Source organism: Heptranchias perlo, chromosome 30 (genome assembly GCF_035084215.1).
Source record: "Heptranchias perlo isolate sHepPer1 chromosome 30, sHepPer1.hap1, whole genome shotgun sequence".
NCBI classification, from domain to species: domain Eukaryota; kingdom Metazoa; phylum Chordata; class Chondrichthyes; order Hexanchiformes; family Hexanchidae; genus Heptranchias; species Heptranchias perlo.
In genome coordinates, this window is record NC_090354.1 from 32,880,829 (window position 1) to 32,904,686 (window position 23,858).

General features: G+C 44.9%; 1 protein-coding gene across 4 annotated transcripts in view; it reads left to right on the forward strand.

Annotated features, from left to right (window-relative positions):
• Window positions 1–23,238, forward strand: part of strada (STE20 related adaptor alpha) — a 49,321-nt gene extending 26,083 nt beyond the window's left edge. For 3 of the 4 annotated variants that reach the window (XM_067969136.1, XM_067969137.1, XM_067969138.1), the window contains 8 exons: window positions 464–585; window positions 3,357–3,465; window positions 4,409–4,532; window positions 10,089–10,260; window positions 13,704–13,808; window positions 18,986–19,227; window positions 21,191–21,233; window positions 22,204–23,238. In XM_067969136.1, the coding sequence (XP_067825237.1) occupies window positions 464–585; window positions 3,357–3,465; window positions 4,409–4,532; window positions 10,089–10,260; window positions 13,704–13,808; window positions 18,986–19,227; window positions 21,191–21,233; window positions 22,204–22,356 (1,070 nt within the window). In that variant the 3' untranslated portion in view covers window positions 22,357–23,238. Of the gene's footprint in view, window positions 1–463; window positions 586–3,356; window positions 3,466–4,408; window positions 4,533–10,088; window positions 10,261–13,703; window positions 13,809–18,936; window positions 19,228–21,190; window positions 21,234–22,203 lie in introns of those variants that run through there. The other variant, XM_067969139.1, reaches the window with a different exon arrangement.
• Window positions 23,239–23,858: the final 620 nt, after the last annotated feature.

The window sequence follows — 23,858 nt, forward strand, 5'->3', positions numbered from 1 at the left end:
CTCCAAGCACTTCACATACAGTGAGTTACTTTGAGGTGCAGTGACTGTTATGTAGGCATTCTTGGCAGCCATTTTGTGCAGAGCACTATCCCATAAACAGCAAATGAGGACAATGACCAGTTAATCTAATTTCCATGTTGTTTGAAGGAGGAATCTTGGCCCTGGAATGGGCCTTGAACCCATGACCTTCTGGCTCAGAGGTGAGAGGGCTACTAACTGAGCCGAGGTCAGCCAAAAAAACAAAAGTGCCATGACGTACTTTAATTTTAAAGGAAAGCAGAGACCAATATATAGCATTCACAGGTGGAGCATCTAACAAAGAATGTGCCCCGTGTACGGGAAGAAGTGTAAACTGTGAGAAGCACTGTGTTGAATTCAGTAGATGTAAATGTGAGCTCTGAGTATTGAGCTGAAGTTGTATCAATTCTACCCCAGAATGAAAATGGCTGTCTTTCTTGCACAGGTAAAGGGTTTGAGGACATTATGACTGTGACAATGGGAAGGTACAAGCGGACTGGCCAGCAGGTGGCTGTTCGGAGGATTAACTTGGACTACTGCACCAATGAGATGTTTGCTTTATTACAGGTGAGACCCTGTGTTGGTAAAGTATGGGAGCTGGGAGAGAGTGGCATGCCCTGTGTTTTTACGTTTCAGAGGGCCATAGTAGAATTCTAGTCAAGTATTTGAAGTCTGTAATTGCTGATCCTTGAACAGAACAATGCAGCTGACATGGGGTTAAACCGGCATTAAAAGACACAAAAGACAATTCAATGAACAAATGTAATCAGGTTATTGTAAAATATGTAATTTTTCCCCCAATTTTTAATTTCAGTTACAACTTTATTTTGAACATTACAAATTTCAACTACTGGGAGGAAATGGCACTTAAAAATTTTTCCCCCCAGTAGTTGAAATTTGTAAATGTCTTTTAATGCCTTCATTAAAGTTTTTACTCAAAGACCTTAGCCTCTCCCAAAAGCCTGGGCTTGGAGTTGGTATTTTGTCCAGAGCTGTGACTCTGAGCTGAATTTGGATTACACACTGAGCGTGTGCAGTGCGCCTAATTTCCCAGGATGCGTCAGTACTGTTCAGTCAGCTGTAATGAGGTTTTTTTTCCCTTCAGCTTCTCATAGTTTCTGTTCAAAGGTTTTCCAAAGTTATTTGAGAAAAAATTGGGAGGACAAATTTGGATTAAGCGTAGGGGGCATGATTAAGAAATTTGCAGATGACACAAAGATAGGCCGTGTGGTTGATAGTGTGGAGGAGAACTGTAGACGGCAGGAAGATATCAATGGACTGGTTAGATGGGCAGAAAAGTGGCAAATGGAGTTCAATCCGGATAAGTGTGAGGTAATGCATTTGGGGAGAGCAAACAAGGCAAGGGAATACACAATAAATGGGAGGATACTGAGGTGTAGTGGAAGTGAGGGACCTTGGAGTGCATGTCCACAGATCCCTGAAGGTAGCAGGACAGGTAGATAAGATGGTTAAGAAGGAATATGGAATGCTTTCCTTTATTAGCCGAGACATAGAATATAAGAGCAGGGAGGTTATGCTGAAACTGTATAAAACACTAGTTAAGCTGCAGCTTGAGTACTGCACACAGTTCTGGTCACCACCTTACAGGAAGGATGTAATTGCACTAGAGAGGGTACAGAGGAGATTTATGAGGATGTTGTCAGGACTGGAGAATTTTAGCTATGAGGAAAGATTGGATAGGCTGGGGTTGTTTTCCTTGGAACAGGGGTAATCTGATTGAGGTGTAAAATTGAGGGGCCTAGATAGAGTGGATAGGAAAGACCTTTCTCCCTTAGCAGAGGGGTCAATAACCAGGGGGCATAGATTTAAAGTGATTTGTAGAAGGATTAGAGCGGAAATTAGGAAAATGTTTTCACCTAGAGGATGGTGGGGGTCTGGAACTCGCTGCCTGAGAGGGTAGTAGAGGCAGAAACCCTCAACTCATTTTTTTAAAAAATCCCTGGATGTGCACCTGAAGAGCCATGACCTGCAGGGCTACGGACCAAATGCAGGAAAGTGGGATTAGGCTGGGTGGCTTGTTTCTCAGCCGGTGCAGACATGATGGGCCGAATGGCCTCCTTCTGTGCTGTAAATTTTCTATGATTCCTCCTCGCCCAGGGTTAACTGTAGCCACCCCAGCTGAGATTGTAAACAGCATAGAGCAGGCCTCGACCCTGGGATCTATAGGTCTGTAAAGCTGTGACACCCTAACCCAACATTGTGACGTGCAAGGAGCTGTCAATGTAATTGTGTCATGGTACAGTTGTACTGATGGGGGTCTGCTGCAGTCAGTACTGTATTAGTGGCATTAGAACAAGTTCTTATACTAACCAGCAGATGGCCTCATTGAGGTTCTATGGATTATTCACTGCAGCCTGTGTTCAAACATTGCTGATCAGCACAGTCCTGTTCTCTCTCTGTTGTATCTTTTGAGATACTATATTTGCTAAAAGGCCTTCTATGCTGCTCTGAGAGTTATTGTTCTGGTTTAATTTTATTAATCCATGGATTAAAATATAATTGATTACTGTGCTCCCAACGTCTCATGCAGCTGCTCCTTCAAAACCACCTATCAGACTTGAGGACGCACTTGCTCACAATTATTCTCCCTTCCTTTGGCTAAATGACGATCCTCGTCTAGCACCGCTGTGCCTCTGACAATTCAGCTGAGTGCTGCACATGCCTCCCACGCTAACACAATGTAGTACACTCCTACTCTAACACAATACCCGAACACTAGGCCCGGGGAGCAGGGAGGCATTGGGCCCGGGGAGCAGGGAGGCACTGGGCCCGGGATAAAGATCACCAGGAGCAGGCTGGGAGCTTCATTCAAAGGATAATCTAGATTGGTTTGAGAAAAAGGTACTGGAAGATCTCCAAATAGATCTGTTCAACATTGAACTGCATGAGTTCATTCCTTAGAATATTTACTGATGCTATAGACTTGTTGGAGAATTTGATCAGAGCTTCAAACCACGATATTTTTCTCTCTGAAAAACATTGCAGGTTGGTGCACTGAGTAGATATTTGGGGAGCAAGGTACATTAAGAAGGTGTATAAGTATTGGTTCTTGTAGCCATGTGTCCGGTGCATGGTACATGCTGCTGATTTGGGGAATGGTGTTTTGAGTCTAGCTGTATTGAGGCACAACTTTGGGAATAGTGTTTCTGTGCCGTTATACAGTGAATTAGTGAATCTAATAATGACCAGCGCAGCCCCAGTGGGGAAAGGTGTGTGGTAATACTCTATTTACTGGTTACTTTTGTATCTGTTAACTCATTAGCAGCTGAAGCATGGATTGTTTGATGGGTGACCTAAAGGTGAGCTTATTTCTCTAGGGTGAACTCCACGTATCGAAGCTGTTTCACCATCCCAATATATTGCCATACAAAGCCACATTGATAGCCAACAATGAGGTGTGGATTGTGACTCCGTTCATGGCCTATGGTAAGTTTGGTGTGTCTAATACTGTAGGCAGCACTGTGTGTCAGAGCCAGTCTGAAGTGACTTTGTTCACTTCTAAAGGATAACTTTGAAAAAGTGTTCTCTTTTCCACACATTGCTGAGCCCCTTCTCCTTCACTATTCCTGGAGTAAGAGGGAAGGCTGAAGATATTAACATTGCCCCATTACAGCCTAACTCCCAATCTAAAGATGTGTTGAGCAATGTGCCATCTCACTGACGCATTACGAGGTGCAGGATTGTCACACTGACCGGGCGGGTAAGTACTCGGCTGGATACTGGGACACTGAACATTAACTTCTGGAACCTGATTACAAACTTAGCTCAATGATGGAATGAATGGCTGTAAGGGTCCTGCATGGAATGATTTTGGGCAGTCTCAATCCAGTTCCTAGTGGATATGAGCCCACATCACAAAACTGCCTCTAATTCATCATTAAATTGCATTTCTTACCCCTGCTGCACCTGCCCTGTGAGTGTTTGATGGGACAGTGTAGAGGGAGCTTTACTCTGTATCTAACCCGTGCTGTAGCTGCCCTGTGAGTGTTTGATGGGACAGTGTAGAGGGAGCTTTACTCTGTATCTAACCCGTCCTCTGCCTGACTTGGTAGTGTTTGCTGACACTGGGTGCCTGAAATGGAATACTATCATTTTCCACTTTGTTTTCTTTCATATGAGGGCTGTTATACAAATGCAACTTATTGAGTAAGAAAAGATTTAACAATTCACACTGATCCTGTAAAGTTAAACTGCACAGTAAAAATGAGGGTGATTGTATAATATTGAAATTATTGGATACTGAATATTGAATAAATCAGAGCACCAGTTTGGCACGAGGCTTTGACAGGTTTTCATCCCTGTCTTGCGCAAGTCGGTTTACTGTCCCGTTTTTACAGCTCTTAAATATTTTATACGGTCTAATACCCAGGTTCTGCTAAAGATCTGATGAACACCCATTTTACAGATGGCCTGAACGAGCCTACAATCGCCTACATCCTGCAGGGGGTGCTAAAGGCCTTGGATTATATTCATAGAATGGGATACATTCACAGGTAACATACTGTTAGCTCAGAGCACAAGCTAAATGGCTCGACTGAATGTCAGTCATATTTGATAATGTCTTTACGTAGTTCTTTTAAATAGACTGCGGTATAGCCAAGTTCGATAAGTTCTGGGTTAGCCTTTGCTGAACACATATGTTACAAAGAATGAAGTAGAAATGACAACATTAGTCTGCTTCTATCCACTCTGTCCCATGCCTTCATAATTTTAAACACCTCCATCAAATAGCCCCATAATCTCCTCCGTTCTAATGAAAACAGCCCCAATTTTTGAAGTCTTTTATCGAATTTGTATTTCCTCAGACCAGGCAGTATCCTAGTGAATCTGTACTGTATCCTTTCTATTGCCTCAATATCCTTCCCATAGTGTAGAGCCCAAAACTGCGCACACTACTTCAACTGTGGCCTTACTATGGTTTTATATAGACTTACCGTTACACCTCCACTTTTATATTCTATATCTCTTGCCAGAAAACCGAGTAAAAGAAAGAAAGGCTTGCATTTATATAGCACCTTTCACCACCTCAGGATGTTCCAAAGCGCTTTACAGCCAATGAAGTACTTTTAAGTGTAGTCACTGTTGTAATGTAGGAAAGTTTTCCATTTGTGTTTTATCCACTTGAGGTGCTGCTTTTAATGTCTTGGGAACCTGAACCCCCAAATTCCTCTGCTCTCCCACATCAACCAGCTTTCCCCCATTCAAAGTAAGGGGAGATTTAATAGAGGTGTTGAAAATCAGGAAGGGTTTTGATAGAGTAGATAAGGAGAAGCTGTTTCCACTGACAGGAGAGTCAGTAACCAGAGGACACCAATTTAAGATAATTGGCAAAAAATCCAGGGGAGATGAGACCTTTTTTTAACGCAGTGAGTTGTTATGATTTGGAAATCACTGCCTGAAAGGGTGGTGGAAGCAAATTCAATAACTTTCAAAAGGGAATTGGATAAATACTTGAAAAGGAGAAATTTGCAGGGCTATGGGGAAAGCAGGAGGAGTGGTACGAATTAGATAGCTCTTTCAAAGAGCTGGCACAGGCATGATGGGCCAAATGGCCTCCTTCTGTGCCATATGATTCTATGACTTATTGGGGGCCCGTGTTGGTGGCATGACCACTGCCATCAACCAACCAAATGCTCTCCAGAGGACCATCTGGACAAGTGCCAGGAAGCAGCCGGTAACAAACGGAGCACAAACAGATTTACATTCAGCAGAGAGTGTTGCCCAGCTGGGCACTGACCCAGGCACTATACTGCCTTCATCAAAGCAAAGCAAGTGCCTTTTCAGTTGGCAATAATCGGTTGACACCAACTTCTACAAAACGGTTGAAATGCTGTGCAAAATTCATGGTGGTTGATGGGTGTGGTGGATGCCTGCTCACCACCACTGCCTGCCACACTTGTCTTGGGCTCTCAAAAACATGCCTGTAAACAGCAGCAATCTGTGTGTCGTGTATTGTGGACAAAATCAGGAAACGGGAAAAGCAAAAGAAAAGTGGTGACAGTGAATCAGGATCCCTCCTATTGGGTGTCACTGAGGACTCACTGGCACTGATTGGTGCCAAGAATCCATCGGCATCAATTGGTACCGATTACTACATAGGCCAGAAATTAATTGCACCCAATCCCTCCAAGGTGGAAATTGTGGATTTAGCAGTGTGGAGCCATCCTTGGGTGGGCACTTCCTAACATTCCGGACACACACACACACACACACACACACACACACACACACACTCTATCCTCAGCACCAGGTGGTACAACGTGCCATTTAGACTATAAACTCATAAAGATAGTCCAAATACAATAATAAAACTCAATCATAAAATCCCACCAAGGAGGCCATCAAATGTACCAGTGTCTCCACAAAGCTGGCTCAGTATTCCCGGCCTCTCCAATTGGAGGACGTGCAATCCAAGAGAAACTACCAAGCAATGGTCCCCATCAATGCTCCAATTTCTGACACAGCTTCCATCAGAGATATCTATAGATTCTTTTATAAGTGTCAACTTGGCTCAGTGGCAGCACTCTCTTCTGAGTCAGCAGGTTATGGGTTCAAGGCCCATTCCAGGACTTGAACACACAATCTCAGCTGATACTTCACTGCAGTGCTGCATTCTCAAAGGTGCCATCTTTCAGATGAGATGTTAAACCAAGGTTTCATCTGCCTATTCAGTTTGATATTAAAGATCCCATAGTAGAAGAGCAGGCCAGGTCTTGTGTCCTGGTCAACCTTCATTCCTTATTCATCACCCATACAGATTATCTGGTCATTTATCTCATTGATGTTTGTGCAACCTTACTGTGTGCAAATTGGCTGTTGTGTTTGCCCACATGACAAGTGACTACTTATTGTTTATTGGCTGTGAAGTGCTTTAGAATGTCCTGAGGATGTGAAAGGTGCTATATAAATATAAGTTCTTCTTTTGTTGGAGGTGGATTTGTGGAAGACTGTGTGCTGCTTGCAGGCCTGTGCGTTGGAGTGGAGCCTGCATCCTGTCCTATCGATCACTCCAGTCCTCACTGACCAGCACTGGCTTCCCATCCCCCAACTTCACAATCTCCAGCTCACCCATGAATCCCTGCATGGCCTTACCCTCAACCTCCTCCCTCCAAGTTTACATCCTTCACTACTGAGTATCAAGAACTTTGCATTCCCCTCGATCATTGGTTGCAGAGCCACCAGCCATCGTGGACCTTCTTCTATACATCTCTCCTAACATCCCTTCATTTCACTTCCTCTCTACCCATCTTCAAAAGCTTACCCTACCTTGTCAACTTTGCCTTCACTCACCTTCCATAATTTTTTTTGTTCCTGTTCAATGTCCAAACTCCCCCTCCTGTGAAGCACTTTGGGACTTGCCTCTACACTAAAGGCACTGTGTAAATGCAAGTTGTTGTTGTGACCTGACCTGGATAGTGAGATTGCTAGTTTAGACCTGCTGGAAGAATGGCAGAGCACACAGTGGGAATGATTCAATTCCCGTCACAAATTAATTCATTGAGGGTCCTGTTTCACCCTGGAGGAGAGGTGGGGAAAAAGCTAGACCTCCCCAGACAGGGGAACCTCTGATCTGGCACAAACCACAAGAAGACACTATCATGGAGTTTCACATACCCACTTTCTGTAGGCTGTAATCACAGGAAAACTGGCTGACGAGTGTAGGTTATCAGAATCTGTTTCCAAGATACACCAAGCATACAAGCTCCACTGACCGTGAATAGAACAAGTATATAATATCCCATCCATGAGCTCAATGACTGTCCTCCGAGATATTTCCCTCCCTCCCCTGACCGCTTCGAGAGAGTCTCTTAACTGCACAGATGCACTTTGGTCAACAAACATACTTGAAAGGCCCATCAGATGTTATGTCTACAAACCCACTGGGCAGGATTTTTTTAATCAGAAGGTCATTAGGTTGCAGACAATATATTTAATCATTTTGTTCTCCCGATGAGGGTGATGCTGGTAAAGGTGAATTTATTGCCCATCCCAAGTTGCTTCTGAGAAGGTGGTGGCGGTGGATGTTCTATGTAGCGATTATTTGTACAGCTGAGTTTCTTGCTTGGTCGCTAGGGCATTAAGAGTCAACCAGATAATGTGGGACTGGAATCACATGGAGGCCAGAAAGGGACAGTAGGTTCCCTCCTCTGAAGGATGTTCATGAACCCGTTGTGATAATCCAGCAGGTTTTGTGGTATTCTTTCTGGTGCCAAACCAAAAATAACCAGATTTATAGAATTCAGTTTCAGACCTTGATAGTCCAGTCTCATAACTACTACACTACAAGCTGCTAAAACAGGCCACAATCCCCTTGATTGAAGACGACATGCATTCTCCGGAGCTGCAATAGGAGGCAGCATTGATGCCTTGCAGAGAATCCATGACCTTTGGTGTTCAGCTGCGCCTTGCCTCACCCCTCGGGAGTTACAGCCACAACTATTGCAGCTACCCTTTGACCAACAGTTTTGGCTGGGGTATTTTTGACAGACAGGTGGGGGAATTGCTGGAAGCTATTGAGGAGCACTTTTGAAGCATGTTGGAAATAGCTACAAAAAACAGGACTGCCTTTAAAGGTCCTGCTGCTCGACTGACAGGTCAGAAGCCCAGCTTAATATCTACACAAAAGTATTGCTTCGCTCTTGTTTCTGACACCACACCAGTTGGAAGTGGAACGCTGTTTGCAATGTGTGGGTGCTCAGAGCTGGCAAATTGTTCTGCCTCAAAAGCAATTTCGGAAGTTTACTTGTTTGGTGCAAATAGTTGAAACCAAAGACCAAGCAGTAGATATCTAAAGAGATTCTGCATTGTTACCATTCTGCAGGGAAGAGAGCCAGGAGCAGGTTAAAGGTCATTCCAACTGTTCCACAGCTGCTTCCAGGGCATCTTTCAATCCAGTTCCAATTGATTGATTGTATTTGTGAGGCTGCCACGTGGAGTGAACCTGATGTTTTTTGAGCTTCACTGTCTAGATAGGACTACTGAACTCAACAATGTCTTAGGTAGGTCTGTACGATAGCTGGAATTACACTTCCCCCATTTCCCTTATCAGTGCATCGGTGAGGAGAATGTGTGCGGTAAAATTAAGAGGAGAGATATTATCCTTCTTCAAATGATATGCAACCTATATGTACTACAACCCCATCCAACCATCCCCTCAAACCTTGTAAGGGTGTAGGTTTTATAGTCAGAGGTGCAGTTTCACTTGAGCTCTATATCAAATTGAACGTGCGTAATGACGCAAGTCCTGAGCCTTTGAGACCATAGGCAATGCTGCCAATAACATCACAATCTTTTTCTGTGTGAGCTGAGCACATGGTTTCCTCAGAACCAATCAAGGTAGGTGATCTATCTGATACCCTAATATAATAACTGCCCTGCAGAGATTACCTAATTCAACACTTTGTCTGTATGACACAGTAAAACAACAGCAACTTCTACTTATATGTAACAAAACATCCCAATGTGCATTAATCAAGCAGGGAGTAACTGGTTGAAGAGGCAGTATTTGAGGAATATTTTTAATCTCTTGGTTAGGCTCACTCCATTCAGAATCATACCATCTTACAGCACAGAAGGAGGTCATTCAGCCCATCGTGCCTGTGCTGGCTCTTTGAAAGAGCTATACAATTATCCCACTCCCCTGCTCTTTCCCCAAAGCCCTGCAATTTCCTCCTCTTTCAGCGTTAATCCAATTCCCTTTTGAAAGTTACTATTGAATCCAGTTCCACCACCTTTTCAGGCAGTGCATTCCAGATCATAACAACTCGTTGCATAAAAAAAAATTTTCTCCTCATCTCACCTCTTGTTCTTTTGCCAATTACCCTAAATCTGTGTTCTCTGGTTACCGACCCTTCTGCCACTGGAAACGGTTTCTCCTTATTTACTCTATCAAAACCCTTCATGATTTTGAACACCTCTATTAAATCTGCCCTTTACCTTCTCTGCTCTAAGGAGACTAATTCCAGCTTCTCCAGTCTCTCCACATAACTGTCTGTTTCAGTCTGTTTTTACAGTGTGGTGGAATAACCAGCTTATTTCCTTCCTTTCAGGAGTGTTCAAGCAAGTCACATTCTAATATCCTCAGACGGGCAGGTTTATTTATCAGGACTTCGCAGTATTTTCAGTATGATCAGCCATGGGCAACGGCTAAGAGTGATCCATGACTTCCCAAAATACAGTGTTAAAATATTGCCATGGCTGAGCCCCGAGCTCCTGCAACAGGTAAGCCCGCACCTGCTGCAACCAGGCTCTCTTTAAAAGACTGAGAGTGACGGGAAGCTCTGAAGCTACAGGAGAGCGTAGCACAGTAACCAGGCTGACCCTGGTACATGTATTGTATGGGAGATGCAGCTTGACTCGCTCTCAAAAATCCACTGCCATTGTGAATAGGCAGCTTCCAGGATATGGATTTCACCCAAATCCTCAAAGTGCTTGATGTGCATGTTGGGCTGCTTTTTATGTTTATAATCTTGCCAGTACAGTACCAGAAAAGTATAGCAAAATCAGTCCAGTCTGATAACTCTATTTTTATTATTTGCTGGTGTATGTTGAAATGGCCCAGATTTTGCTGAAAACATTACGCTGTCTGAACGACTCACGCCGTTACTACTGTGCAAAATTGCCACAAGTTGCTGACCGATCTGCGCCGCTCCACTGTTAGTTTAGTGAAAATCAGCCTCACCGTGAGTGTCATGAAGTTGCTGCATTTACACATTAATTGCCCGTTAAACTCGCCACAGAAGGTTAAATCTAATGATTAACAGGGTAAGTACCTTTTTAATGTGATCTTTGTTGATGACTGCCAATCAACCTCTGTTGCCCAGAAAGTAAGCAATTATGAACATATGAACAATGACAGGAAAAGACCCTCTGGTCCATCCAGCCTGTCCCCCCACATTGTGATACCTTGTGTATCACAATATATACACTCCCCACCCCACACCATGTGATCTCCTGGAAGAGGTGAAAAAACAGATAAAAACCCAGGCCAATTTAGGGGAAACAAATCTGGGAAATTCCTCTCTGACCCCATTGGCGATGGAAACTAGTCCAGGAGATCACTCTGGCCCTGATAATGCTGTGCAGTTCCTACCCTTTTGAAAGAGTTGATCTCTGCCCCAGCCAAAAACAGGTCCAGCTCTCGCTTGAAGAAATTCAGCGAATCGGCGTTCACCGCACGAGCCGGCAGCCTGTTCTAGAGGCCCTCAATTCTCTGGGAAAAGAACCACCTCCCGACATCTAACCTAGGCCTGGCCTTGTACAACTTTAAATTGTGATCCCGGGTCCTCCTGAACCGATCTAAATGGAACAAATTGTCAACCCGAACACAGTCTAGTCCCTTCATCTTATAAACCTCGATCAGATCACCCGTCAGTCTGCGCTTCTCTAAAATGTAGAGTCCCAGCTCTTTTAGCCGATCTTGATAACTAAGATGCTTTAAGCTGGGAATTAGTCTGGTGACCCTCCTCTGCACCTTTTCCAAAGCCTCAATATCACCCACCATGTGAGGAGACCAAAACTAGACACATATTCCAACTGAGGTCTGACCACGGTCTTGTACAAGGACAAAATACTATGCTTAGTCTTATAGTCAGTTGTCCTATAAATGCACCCAAACACCCTATTCACTTCAGCTATCACTTCACGACATTGCTCATGAACCTTTAGCGATCTATGCACTAGACGCCCAGATCTCTTTCTCCACCTGCTTTAATGTTTTTCCCTGAAGGGTGTATGCATGTAGAGCATTTGCCCTGCCCACATGCATAACACGGCCCTTCTCCAAATTAAACATCATTTGCCATCACGAGCCCAGTCCCCCAACAGATCAAAATTCGCCTGAAGCAGTCGAGCATCATTTGCAGACCTGACACTTGCACAGATCTTGGTATCATCTGCAAATTTGCAGATCGTACCCCGAACACCCACATCTAGATCATAAAGTTTGGTGTCTCATTCCTTCAGGTTGTGAATTGTTTTACGAGGTTTTAAAAATGTCAAATTTTTGATTTTTTAAAAAAAATTTTTGTTTTTACTTTTCCTTTGTCTTTTTCTCTCTTAATCCAATCTTTCTTTCCCTCTCTTTATTTCTCTTTCTGTACCTGATTTGACATTGAATTCACCTACTCTAATTCACCCTCCTTATCAGCCTATAAATCTCATTGGTCAAGGAGATAGGCTGTTTGTCCCGTGGTTCACTAAGATCCCAGAAGCCATGTTCCCTCGCCGCGCCGTTATCAGCTCGCACTTCCAGCAACTTTGTGGGCAAAACATTTTAAAATCTAAATGTGCACGATCAAGTCTAACGGCATGCCGCAAGGTGCCCCACTCCAGCAAAATCTGGCCCAGTTTGACTTAACTGTTAAAAGCAGCCTATCTGAATTAATTGTTATCCTGCTGAGTAAACCAGGAAGACCCCTGGTTGTAACCGGAGCCCTGCCTAAAGAACTTGTGTCAGCAGCGTGCCTGCTGCTCCCCAGCCAGTTCAATAGATGATGTCCTGTCCTGTGATAGAACACTAGAATGCTAACATTTCAGTTTGTGCCAAGAGTCCTTTGGTCTTTACACTGATGTTTCCCGTTGGTTGATTCCATAATAGAAAGCAGCCCTTCAGCTCCAGAACTGAGAGTTCCTTCAACCTAGTCTAGGGGTGGATAAGAAATAAAGCTCGGGTTAATACTCTTGCTGCTCTTACACTAGGGGTGCCAAGACACAGCTTGCTTTTAGTCTGAATTCTCCTCTGTGCTTGGCTGCAGGTATTGATTACTGGTTCTGGTAAGAGAAGTGTGAGTGTGGTGTTTTTTTTCAATTCATTCTCTGGATGTGGGCTTTGCTGGCAAGGTGAGCATTTATTGCCCACCCCTAGTTACCCTTGAGCAGGTGGTGGTGAGCCATCTTGAACCGCTGCAGTCCATGTGGTGAAGGTGCTCCACATTGCTGTCAGGGAGTTCCAGGAATTTGACCCAGCAATGATGAAACAACGGCAGAGATATCTGGAGGTAATGGTGTGTAGGAGGGAAGTTTGTCATGAACCAGTGGCGCACCTTGTCACACTGATGAGGGGAAGCATCTGCCTTGGGCCTGTGTGGTGCTGCAGCCTGAATGAATACTGTCCTTTCTACAAAGAAATGTCCAGACAATTTGAAAGTGTATCTCCGGATTAAAATGTTGCCCACTCTTCTTGTAATGATGGTTGTTTTAGGATTTGGTTACTTCTGCATTGTAGCAAAACTCCCTGTCCAGAATTCCAAGATAGATGGTGTTTATTAACCTGTTTCAAAGGACAGACTGGTGCTATTGGAAATCCATGCCACTGTGCTCACTGAGCAGGATCAGGATTGTTGTCAGATTGGAGGAGGGTGGGGGGTGGTGAGGAATCAATGAGCACTCGAGCCCTGAGCCCTCATTCTTGGGATGGAGGTTACGTGAAGCAGCCGTTCCTTTACAGAATCACATGTTTGCTTCTTAGCAATCTGAGTTTAAACCTTTCAGTAGAGGGTGAGTCAGGACCTCTGCATAGTCCTGCCAGCTGACTCTGGGCTACCCATACACTGGGTTCCATTGGTGTGGTAGTCGACTGTTTGGAAAGTTGGTGTAGTGCTTTGTTATAATGCTTGCAGCTGCTAACCAAAATATTATGTTACCTATTTGTTCCCTTCCTGTAGAACCTGCAGGGTTATGATGCCAAATCTGATATTTACAGCCTTGGAATAACTGCCTGCGAGCTGGCTAATGGACATGTTCCCTTCAAAAATATGCCTGCAACTCAGGTATGTGTGTTATAGTGTAGCCAGTGTGGCCTGCCATAGGCACAGACTGCACCAGGGGCTGGCATAACACGGGGTTCTGGCAATACAATGATCATTTTAAAATCTTGATATATAGCAACTGCTATATTTGTACTTATTGCAGGATTTAGTAATCTGAAGGTTTATATACAATCACCCCTATACTGTACATTTGAAAAAATCTGGAGTCTCAAAGTCTCCAATAAGAGGATTTAATTGGCTGGTTGAGAATTGTTAAACGTTTGACACGCATTTAGTTTCATTCTGTCACAGAATTCTCATTATCTTCCCTTTAGCTTTATAAAATGAAACTTGATCTGTGCTAACCATATGGAATTTGTCAAGGACTTGCATTACCCAGGACTAATTGGATCGAGAATAGTTTCCAGAACAAACACACAAGGCCATTACAATTCCACACCAAAGACTGAAAGTTTAAGTAATTGTAATTATTTAAAGATTGAATTCTAAATTATGTTTTAAGTAAGTTGAAGGCCTCGACCTGGTCAAGCTTTGGATAAGCCTGGCACTCAATTTATGAGCAATCCCAGTCAGAGGAGTCAGCTGCTGATGCCCTACTCAGTGCCGTGGTTGCAAATCTCTGATGAGAGGCTTCTGGAGACTGACTGAGATAAGTTTGAGCTGAGCGAAGTAAGAGAAGACATTTAGTGCCAACAAGGAGCAGGCCCGAATCACCACCACGGTAGGAGTACAAAAACAGTAGTATTAGAGTTAGTACTTGTGAATAGCACAGCAGCTGAGAGCATAGGAACAGTGGGATCCAGAGTTTGTCTCCTGATGTGGGGTATCCTGGATCGGCGATGTGTCCAGGAGGAGTACACACTGTCAGAGGGATGTGTTGCTTAAGCAGAGTAATGCTAACAACCTGCTGGCTACACCCTGCACCTCATGGGGAGGAAATAGGAGGAGCCATTACAGAAAACCCTGGAGTCCGCATTTGTCGACAGTATACATTTCCTGACATCTAATGATGAGGACAGAGGCACAAGGAGAGTGATTGTCAGCAAACCAAGGCATTGTGGAGCAATGGAGTATCCATCGGGAAAAGATTCTATCCATAAGAACAGACCTATGTTAGTAGTGGACCAAAAGAAGGAAATTAATTAATAATGGAGTAACCACATAAGGAAGGAATAATGTGAAGGATAGGGTTAACCTGTTAAGGTGTATGTATATGAGTACGAGAAGCATTAACAAATCGATGCCTGAATTCGAGGCTGTTGTGGTAGTGGGAACTATGATATAATAATGATCTCAGGCACATGGATGGAGACGGGGGCAAGAGACAGGGTTTAAAGTGTTCAGGAAGGGCAAGTGGGGGCATCTCAGAAATTACAAAAGGAGCTGGACAATACCAGGTTAAAAACAAAAGCTTTAACGGTCTAATTTCAAGAAAATGGGACAGCTTAAGCAAATCACTGGAGGTAGTACTCAAGAACACTTCAGACGTAGCCAGAGAATCACCTGCAATGACTTCTCTTCCTGCTCCCGCACCGTTACCTCTGGAGCCCCCCACCCAAGGATCTATCCTTGGCCCCCTCCTATTTCTCAACTACTTGCTGCCCCCCGGCGACATAATCCGAAAACACAATGTCAGATTCCACATGTACAATGACGACACCCAGCTCTACCTCACCACCACCTCACTCGACCCCTCCACTGTCTCTGATTTGTCACGCTGCTTGTCCGGATGAGCAAAAATTTCCTCCAACTGAATATTGGGAAGAGCATAGCCATTGTTTTGGTCCCCACCACAAACTGTTCCCTAGCCACCGATTCCAATCCTCTCCCTGGCCACTGCCTGAGGCTGAACCAGACCATTTGCAACCTTGGCGTCCTGTTTGACCCTGAGATGAGCTTCTGACCATGTATCCGCTCCATCACCAAGACCGCCTACTTTCACCTCCATAACATCGCCTGTCTCCACCCTTGCCTCAGCTCATCTGCTGCTGAAACCCTTATCCATGCCTTTGTTGCCTCCAGGCTTGACTATTCCAATGCTCTCCCGGCTGGCCTCCCCTCTTTCACCCTCCATAAACTTGAGCTCATCCAAAATTCTGTTGCCCGTATCCTAACTCACACCAAGTCCCATTCACCCTTTCCTTGCTGACCTACATTGCTTCCCGGTCCAAGAACGCCTCGATTTTAAAATTCTCATCCTTGTTTTCAAATCCCTCCATGGCCTCGCCCCTCCCTATTTCTGTAACCTCCTCCAGCCCTACAACCCTCCGAGATCTCTCCGCTCCTCCAATTCTTGCCTCTTGCGCATCCCCGACTTTAATCGCTGCACCATTTATGAGAGCTTATCTAGGGTGCGGTGTGTGTAATGGAGATCTCTGTAAATAAAGGCTTGGAAGCAACTGAAGACCAGGCTCTAGTATTCTGTCCTTCACCACCTGGCTATCCAATTTATTACAAAAGGCGCATTATAAATCCAAGTTGTTGTTGTGAGGACAAATGGAATCCCTTTAAGAATGTATGACTGAGCATTCAGGAAGCATAGACTAAACACATGCTACACTATGACCAGATGAAGTGGAATAAGAAACACAAACTCAAAAACTCTAGAGAAGAGAGGTTCAGGGAAACCATTGGGAAGAATAGGAACCTCCAAAAGCAATGAAACGAGGAAGTCAGATGGAACTAGAAATGAGCACAATAAGCCAAATGCAAGAGTAAGAGATTGTTCCAGTATTATAATAGCAAGAGAATTGAGATTCCTTAAGGATACAAACAGGGCCAAAGGCAGATGAATTAAAAAGTTACCGCACTTATGATTCATTAGAAAAAAACACTAGTAGTGTGTCCGCATAAGGGTCTCTGGAACTAAACATAATCAATTTTGATAAAGTGCCACATAATAGACTTGTTAGCAAAATTGAAGCCTATGGGATTAAAGGGACTGTGGCAGCGTGGATATGAAATTGGCTGCGAGACAGAGAGTAGTGGTGAACGGTTGTTTTTCAGACTGGAGTTAAATATACAATAGTGTCCCCCAGGAGTCGGTACCAGGACCACTGCTCTTTTTGATATATATACTAATGACCTGGACGGGTATACAGAGAATAATTTCAAAGTTTGCAGGTAACACATATCTTGGAAATGTAGTCAACAGTGAAGAGGATAGTAGCAGACTTCAGGAGGAAGTAGACAGACTGGTGAAATGGGCAGACACATGGCTGATGCAATTTAATGCTGAGAAGTGTGAAGTGATGCATTTTGGAAGGAAAAATGATGAGAGGCAATATAAAGTAACTGAACAGAGAGACCTGGGGGTTCACATACACAAATCTTTGAAGGTGGCAGGACAAGTTGAGCAGGCTGTTTTTTTTTAAAAAATCATATGGGATCCGTGGCTCTATAAATTGAGTCAAAGTACAAAAGCAAGGAAGTCATGCTAAACCTTTATCACTGGTTAGACCTTAGCTAGAGTATTGTGAACACCACACTTTAGAAAGGATGTCAAGGCCTTAGAGAGGGTGCAGAGGAGATTTACTGGAATGGTACCAGGGATGACGGATTTCAGTTATTTGGAGAGACTGGAGAAGCTGGGGTTGTTCTCCTTGGAGCAGAGAAGTTAAGGGGAGATTTAAGAGGTGTTCAAATTTATATCCGGTTTGGATAGAGTAGATAGGGAGAAACCTGGCAGAAGGGTCAGTAACCAGAGGACACAGATTTAAAATAATTGTCAAAAGAACCAGGGGGCAGATGAGGAGAAATTTCTTTACACAACGAGTTATGATCTGGAATGCACTGCCTGAAAGGATGGTGGAAGCAGATTCAGTAATAACTTTGAAAAGGGAATTGGATAAATACTTGAAGGGGAGAACATTACAGGGCTATGGGGAAAGAGCAGGAGAATGGGACTAATTGGATAACTCTTTCAGAGAGCTGGCACAGCATGATGGACCAAATGGCCTTCTGTGCTGTATTATTCTATGATTCTGTATCACTTGCCTGAAGGTCCTAGGCAAGAGTAGCAGGTTCCAAACCAATAAATACCCGTGGATGGATGGCATGTACCAAAGGGTGTTAAGTGAGACTAGGGCCAAAGTCTATGAATTCCTGGCAGTCATCATGAGGGGAAGTCACTGAATATGGTGTGGTGGGGGGGTTTGTATTTGAAACAAGCCAACGTGCACCTACTTTCAAGAATGAAGACACACAAATCTGGACAGCTATTGGCCCGTTCATCAACAATTGGCAAAATCATTAGCCACGAAGTTGAGGATCCTTTCTATAAAAATGAACCAGTGAATGGCAGCCAAAGCGGTTTCAGAAGGGGGCAAATCCTGACCAATATCCCTGACTTTTGAGGAAGTGATGCCCCAAGCAACTGTTGGAAGGCCCTATTGTATGATGTAGCTAGATTTCCAAAAAGCCTTTGTAAAATTCCACCTGAAAGGGTTAAGGCAGTGGGTATCGCAGGTAAAACTTGGAGGTGGATAAATAATTGGCTGTAAGAGAGGAAGCATTGGGTACAAGGTAGGGGATGATGTCAGCCTTGGAGCAACGTAAAGAGTGGAGTGCTCCCTCTTTATGGTCTGCATAAATGACCTAGATTCAGGAACCATGGTAGATGAAATTCAAGACCGATTAGTACAAAGTCTTACACACTGGAATAAAATGGAGGCATAATGAAGGTTGTCAAAATAGGTAGGGGAGAGACTGAGAGATTTAGGACTGGTGATTGACTCAAATACTGACTGTGTCCAGTCATTGCAGAGCAGTAGGCAGCAACCAGAGCTGAGCTGTACTCAGTAAAATCCCCATTGAGGCTCTGGTCTTCTGCAGGAAATCAGAAATAAAGGACAGGGAAAGCTGGGGAACGAACCAAAGATTGCTGGGAGGAGAGATAATTGAGGAAGTCTAAGTGCAAGTTGGTAAATAAGGGGAAATTAGCAAAAATGAAGGAAAAGATGAAGATAAATTTGAATTCAGTGTGCTCTGGCTGCTGTAGGCATATGTTGTAAGATGCAGATTCTTGTGTCATGTGGGCTGTGGGGGTGAGGTCCATATTTAGTTTTTAGAACGTTCCTTTACATCACCTGTAGGGGTCCAAATTAATTGTGTTTTGTTCGTATGCAAGGTTTAGATTGCAGAGAATTCTCTCATTGCCAAGGTTCCTCTGCTCTCAGATGCTGCTGGAGAAGTTGAATGGCACAGTGCCCTGCCTACTGGACACCACTACTATCCCCAAGGAGGAGCTCTTGATGACGACCTCTCAGTCAGGAGTGGATTCGGGCATTGTGGAGAGCTCTGCCGCTTGTGGCATGCGAACAACAAATGGGGAACAGGTGCAGCATCCATACAACAGGACCTTCTCCGGGCTCTTCCACAATTTTGTAGAGTTGTGCTTACAGCGGGAGCCTGAGCAGAGGTGCGTTCATTGTGAAAGCAGGTTCACTATGTCGTGGCTGGATTTCATTCACAAAATGAATCTATATATTAAAAAAAAACTTGTGCTTTATAAAGGTGATGTTAATGCTGGGGAATGAAACCCTTTCCATTTGGGCTATCCAGTGCCAGTATTGAGCACTCCTAGGGCAGATAGAACATGTTAGATGCACAGTAAAGCTCCCTGTACACTGCCCCAAGGCGGTCTCAGCCAGAACCTCAGAAAACCAACCCCTACTGCACCAATATGTCGTTTTCCATCTTCTATGTCATCCTTACTGAGTGAGATTGCCAGTTAGTGCTGAATTACAGTCTGTTTGGTGCTATGTACCCATGTCCACGAGAAACCAGATTAAAACTGCTCACTCATTGTGTAGGACCCTTAAAACCAAGGGAGAGGGGAGACTTTCATCCCATCAGTCTGGGTGGGATTTGAACACAGGTGAAAGACAAGTGTGCTGTCCAATCACCTCTTTCAGTTCTAATGCACAGCTTGCTAATGTTTGGATATTGTTATATTTTGATTACGGAACTGGCCTAGTGGGTTAACAAACTGACAACGTAGCTCTGTCATACAGCCCAGAAGATGCTCAGTTCGATTTCCAGTCTGCTGAATTGACTGATCTCAATTGGTATGCTGCATTGGCCTTAGTGTCCCTGCTCCAGGTTGGGGCGCCGTCCCGCGGTGTCCCTGCTCCAGGTTGGGGCGCCGTCCCGCGGTGTCCCTGCTCCAGGTTGGGGCGCCGTCCCGCGGTGTCCCTGCTCCAGGTTGGGGCGCCGTCCCGCGGTGTCCCTGCTCCAGGTTGGGGCGCCGTCCCGCGGTGTCCCTGCTCCAGGTTGGGGCGCCGTCCCGCGGTGTCCCTGCTCCAGGTTGGGGCGCCGTCCCTGCTCCAGGTCACTATCTCTGATATGGTACTTCAGCCCACACAAAATAATCAAAAGACTAATAGAATGTAATCCTTTTGATCTCGGAGGCTAGTATATAAAGGGGAAGAGGTTTTGCTACAGCTATACAAATCCCTGGTTAGACCACATCTGGAGTACTGTGAACCATTCTGGGCACTGCTCTGTAGAAAAGATATATTGGCCTTGGAAGGAGTGTAAAGCAGATTCACCAGAATGTTACCAGGGCTCCAAGAGTTAGATTATGAGGGTCAGAATATAGAAGGTTTAAGGAGTGATTTGATTGAGGTTTTTAGGAAATTGAAAGGAATTGTTAGGGTAGATAGAGAGAAACTTTTTCTGCTGGAAGGATAGTCTAGGACAAGGGGACATAACTTTAAAATCAGAGCCAGGATATTCAGCGGAGAAGTCAGAAAACGCTTCTTCATGCAAAGGGTGGTAGAAGAGTGGAACAGTCTCCCACAAAAAGCAGTAAGATTAATTAATAATTATGAACCTGAGATCGATAGATTTTTGCTAGCCAAGGGTTTAAGGGATATGGAGCCTAGGCGGTTGGATGGAGTTAGGATACAGATCAGGTATGATCTCATTGAATGGCAGAACAGGTTGGAGGTGCTGAATGGCCTACTTCTGTTCCTATATTCCTGACTGTCCAATCTCCATGTATGAGCTGGCACACTTGGTATTGGAGGGCAATCACAGCCGCATCTGATCCTGAAACTACTTGTTCACCTCGGGTCACTCTGTGGCCATAATATGGGTCACTGGCTGATTTACCCATGGGCGCTGAGGCCAATCGTAGCTCAGCCACTGCTGCCCTGGCTGAGATTAGCCAACTCAACGCAGAATGGGAATTGAACCTGAAGCCTTCTAGTGTGTATAGCTCAGTTACTTCCTCCTGCCTTTACCAACTGTGCCAATGAGGGAGCATTTTACTAATCTACCTGTGGTTAATCTGCACCAATCTCCCTGTAATATTTCCATAATTGAGGCTGTTTGCTTCCGCACTCTGACTGACGCTTGTCCTTGTGTGTTCTTTACAGACCCTCAGCCAGTGTGTTACTCAACCACTTGTTTGTGAAGCAGGTATGTACACAGTGCGTAGTTATTTATAAAACAGTGAAATTTCCTCCATCGTATAGTCCTCCCGTTACCCCACACCCTCTCTTATCGCACAAGCTCAAGGTTCCTTTTATGGGGTGGGGGGGAGGGGGTGATTGAGACAAGGAGTTCTAAAGTTTGAGGATTGTTTTCTCTGAAGCTCCTGGTGAGTCTCTGCCCTTTGGATGGGCTGCACACTGTACATTGTTTTGGGGAGTGAGAGCAAAGGGGGAGAAGGTGAGAGGAAAGGGGAAGGGAGAAGAAAGAAAGATGGAGGATGTGGGGAGGAGAAGGTGGGAGATAAGAAATTGGAAGAAGGGGTGAGAGAGGGGGAGACCAGGGAGGGAGGAAGTTGTGAAGTTCTGTCTCTTGTTTTCGATTGTTGATGAGGTGGAGTAGTATCCAACATATTTACGTTGCAGTCTGATGAGTTGCTGGACTTCCCATCAGACTGCAACGTAAATATGTTGGATACTACTCCACCTCATCAACAATCGAAAACAAGAGACAGAACTTCACAACTTCCTCCCTCCCTGGTCTCCCCCTCTCTCACCCCTTCTTCCAATTTCTTATCTCCCACCTTCTCCTCCCCACATCCTCCATCTTTCTTCTCCCTTCCCCTTTCCTCTCTCACCTTCTCCCCCTTTGCTCTCACTCCCCATTCTGACTGGGTGATCATTTAAAAACAAATTGCAAAGTGAATATAACTTCTGTAACTCCAGTGTCAAAATCACACCAATATCTGAGGTTAAGACCATTGCAGACTCTTTCCTGTGAAGTATTCTGTCTAAGAAGTTAATAAGGGGATTCTATGTGAAGGGTCCATGCAGGGAGGGGTTGCTGCCCTGGTATCGACAATTTGTCAGCCCCCGTTCCTGTCAAATAACCTCAACTCCACTCATCTTTTTGAGCGGTGGCAGGTCACTAACTCATTTTCTTTTCTTCAAATGAAAAGCTGAAGCGCCGAGCAGTGGAGGTGCTCCCCGATCTGCTCCGACCCGTCGCCCCCATGACTGACGTGGAGGGCACTGACCCACACGAGCTGCGAGGGATGGCCGGACTGGTCTCCAGCCTGGAGCAGCTGGACATGGAAGACTGGGACTTCTGAAAGTGCACCTCACGCACATACTGTGGCTGGTTGATGCCAATGGTCTTTCTTTGTATTTTTTGTGTATAAAAAGCCAACTTCATTAACTTAAAAACGTTAGCTGGCATCTGACGACCTGATGGAAGCTGAATAATGTGAGTGCCCATCGAACTAGCTCAGTTGGACCAGGGACCTGGACATTGTGATCTACTTGAAGACAAGAGACTTCAGATCAAAACCATTGCCCCTTTTCTGTTACTGTACCAGCAGTCAGTGAATTGTGAATACAGAGGCACTGTGCTCACATCCCCTCGTGAGTACAGAGAGACTCCATACTCTTTCTCACCCCTCGTGAGTGCAGAGGCACTGTCCTCACCTCTTACATCCCTCATGAGTACAGAGGCATTGTCCTCACAACTCGCCCCCCTTGTGAGTACAGAGGCACTGTGCTCACATCCCCTCGTGAGTACAGAGAGACTCCACACTCTTTCTCACCCCTCATGAGTGCAGAGGTACTGTCCTCACCCCTCACAACCCCTCGTGAGTACAGCGGTATTGTTCTCACCACGTGTGTTTGCAGAGGCATTGTCCTCGCCCCTTACACCCCCTTGTCCATACAGAGATACAGTCCTCACCCCATGAGTACAGAGGCACTGTACTCACCCCCCCACCTTGTGAGTACAAAGAGACTTCATTCTCTCCCCTCGTGAGCAGAGAGATTCTGACCTCGCCCCTCACACCCCTCGTGAGTACAGTGATTCTGACCTCGCCCCTCACACCCCTCGTGAGTACAGTGGAGGGGCAATCTGCTTTATTACCTTCTTACATGAAATCTGGTTATACCTGAATTTGTTATTTATTTATTCAGATTCAATCAATATTAAAGTTACATTTGGATATAAATGTGTGGTTTACAGGACATAGAGCCACTAATTTACAATGACTGAATCAGCCAAATATTCCTTTTATTCCACAAACTTCTGCTGGTGCTTGGAGATTGTATTCTGCAATTCCTTCCATAATTATTAACCTTGAAATAGATCAAGTGTATCAGGTTCACTGAGACGCAACAGAATTCTTGTATGCTGCACCAGTGGAACCCTTGTATACTGCACCTGCACCAGCCCCAGACCCAGGGGGAACCCTGGAGGTCACCATTGACCAGAAACTTAACTGGACCAGCCATATAAATACTGTGGCTACAAGAGCAGGTCAGAGGCTGGGTATTCTGTGGCGAGTGACTCACCTCCTGCCCCCCACAAAGCCTTTCCTCCATCTATAAGGCACAAATCAGGAGTGTGATGGAATACTCTCCACTTGCCTGGATGAGTGCAGCTCCAACAACACTCAAGAAGCTCGACACCATCCAGGACAAACCAGCCCGCTTGATTGGCACCCCATCCACCACCCTAAACATTCACTCCCTTCACCACCGGCGCACTGTGGCTGCAGTGTGTACCATCCACAGGATGCACTGCAGCAACTCGCCAAGGCTTCTTCGACAGCAACTCCCAAACCCGCGA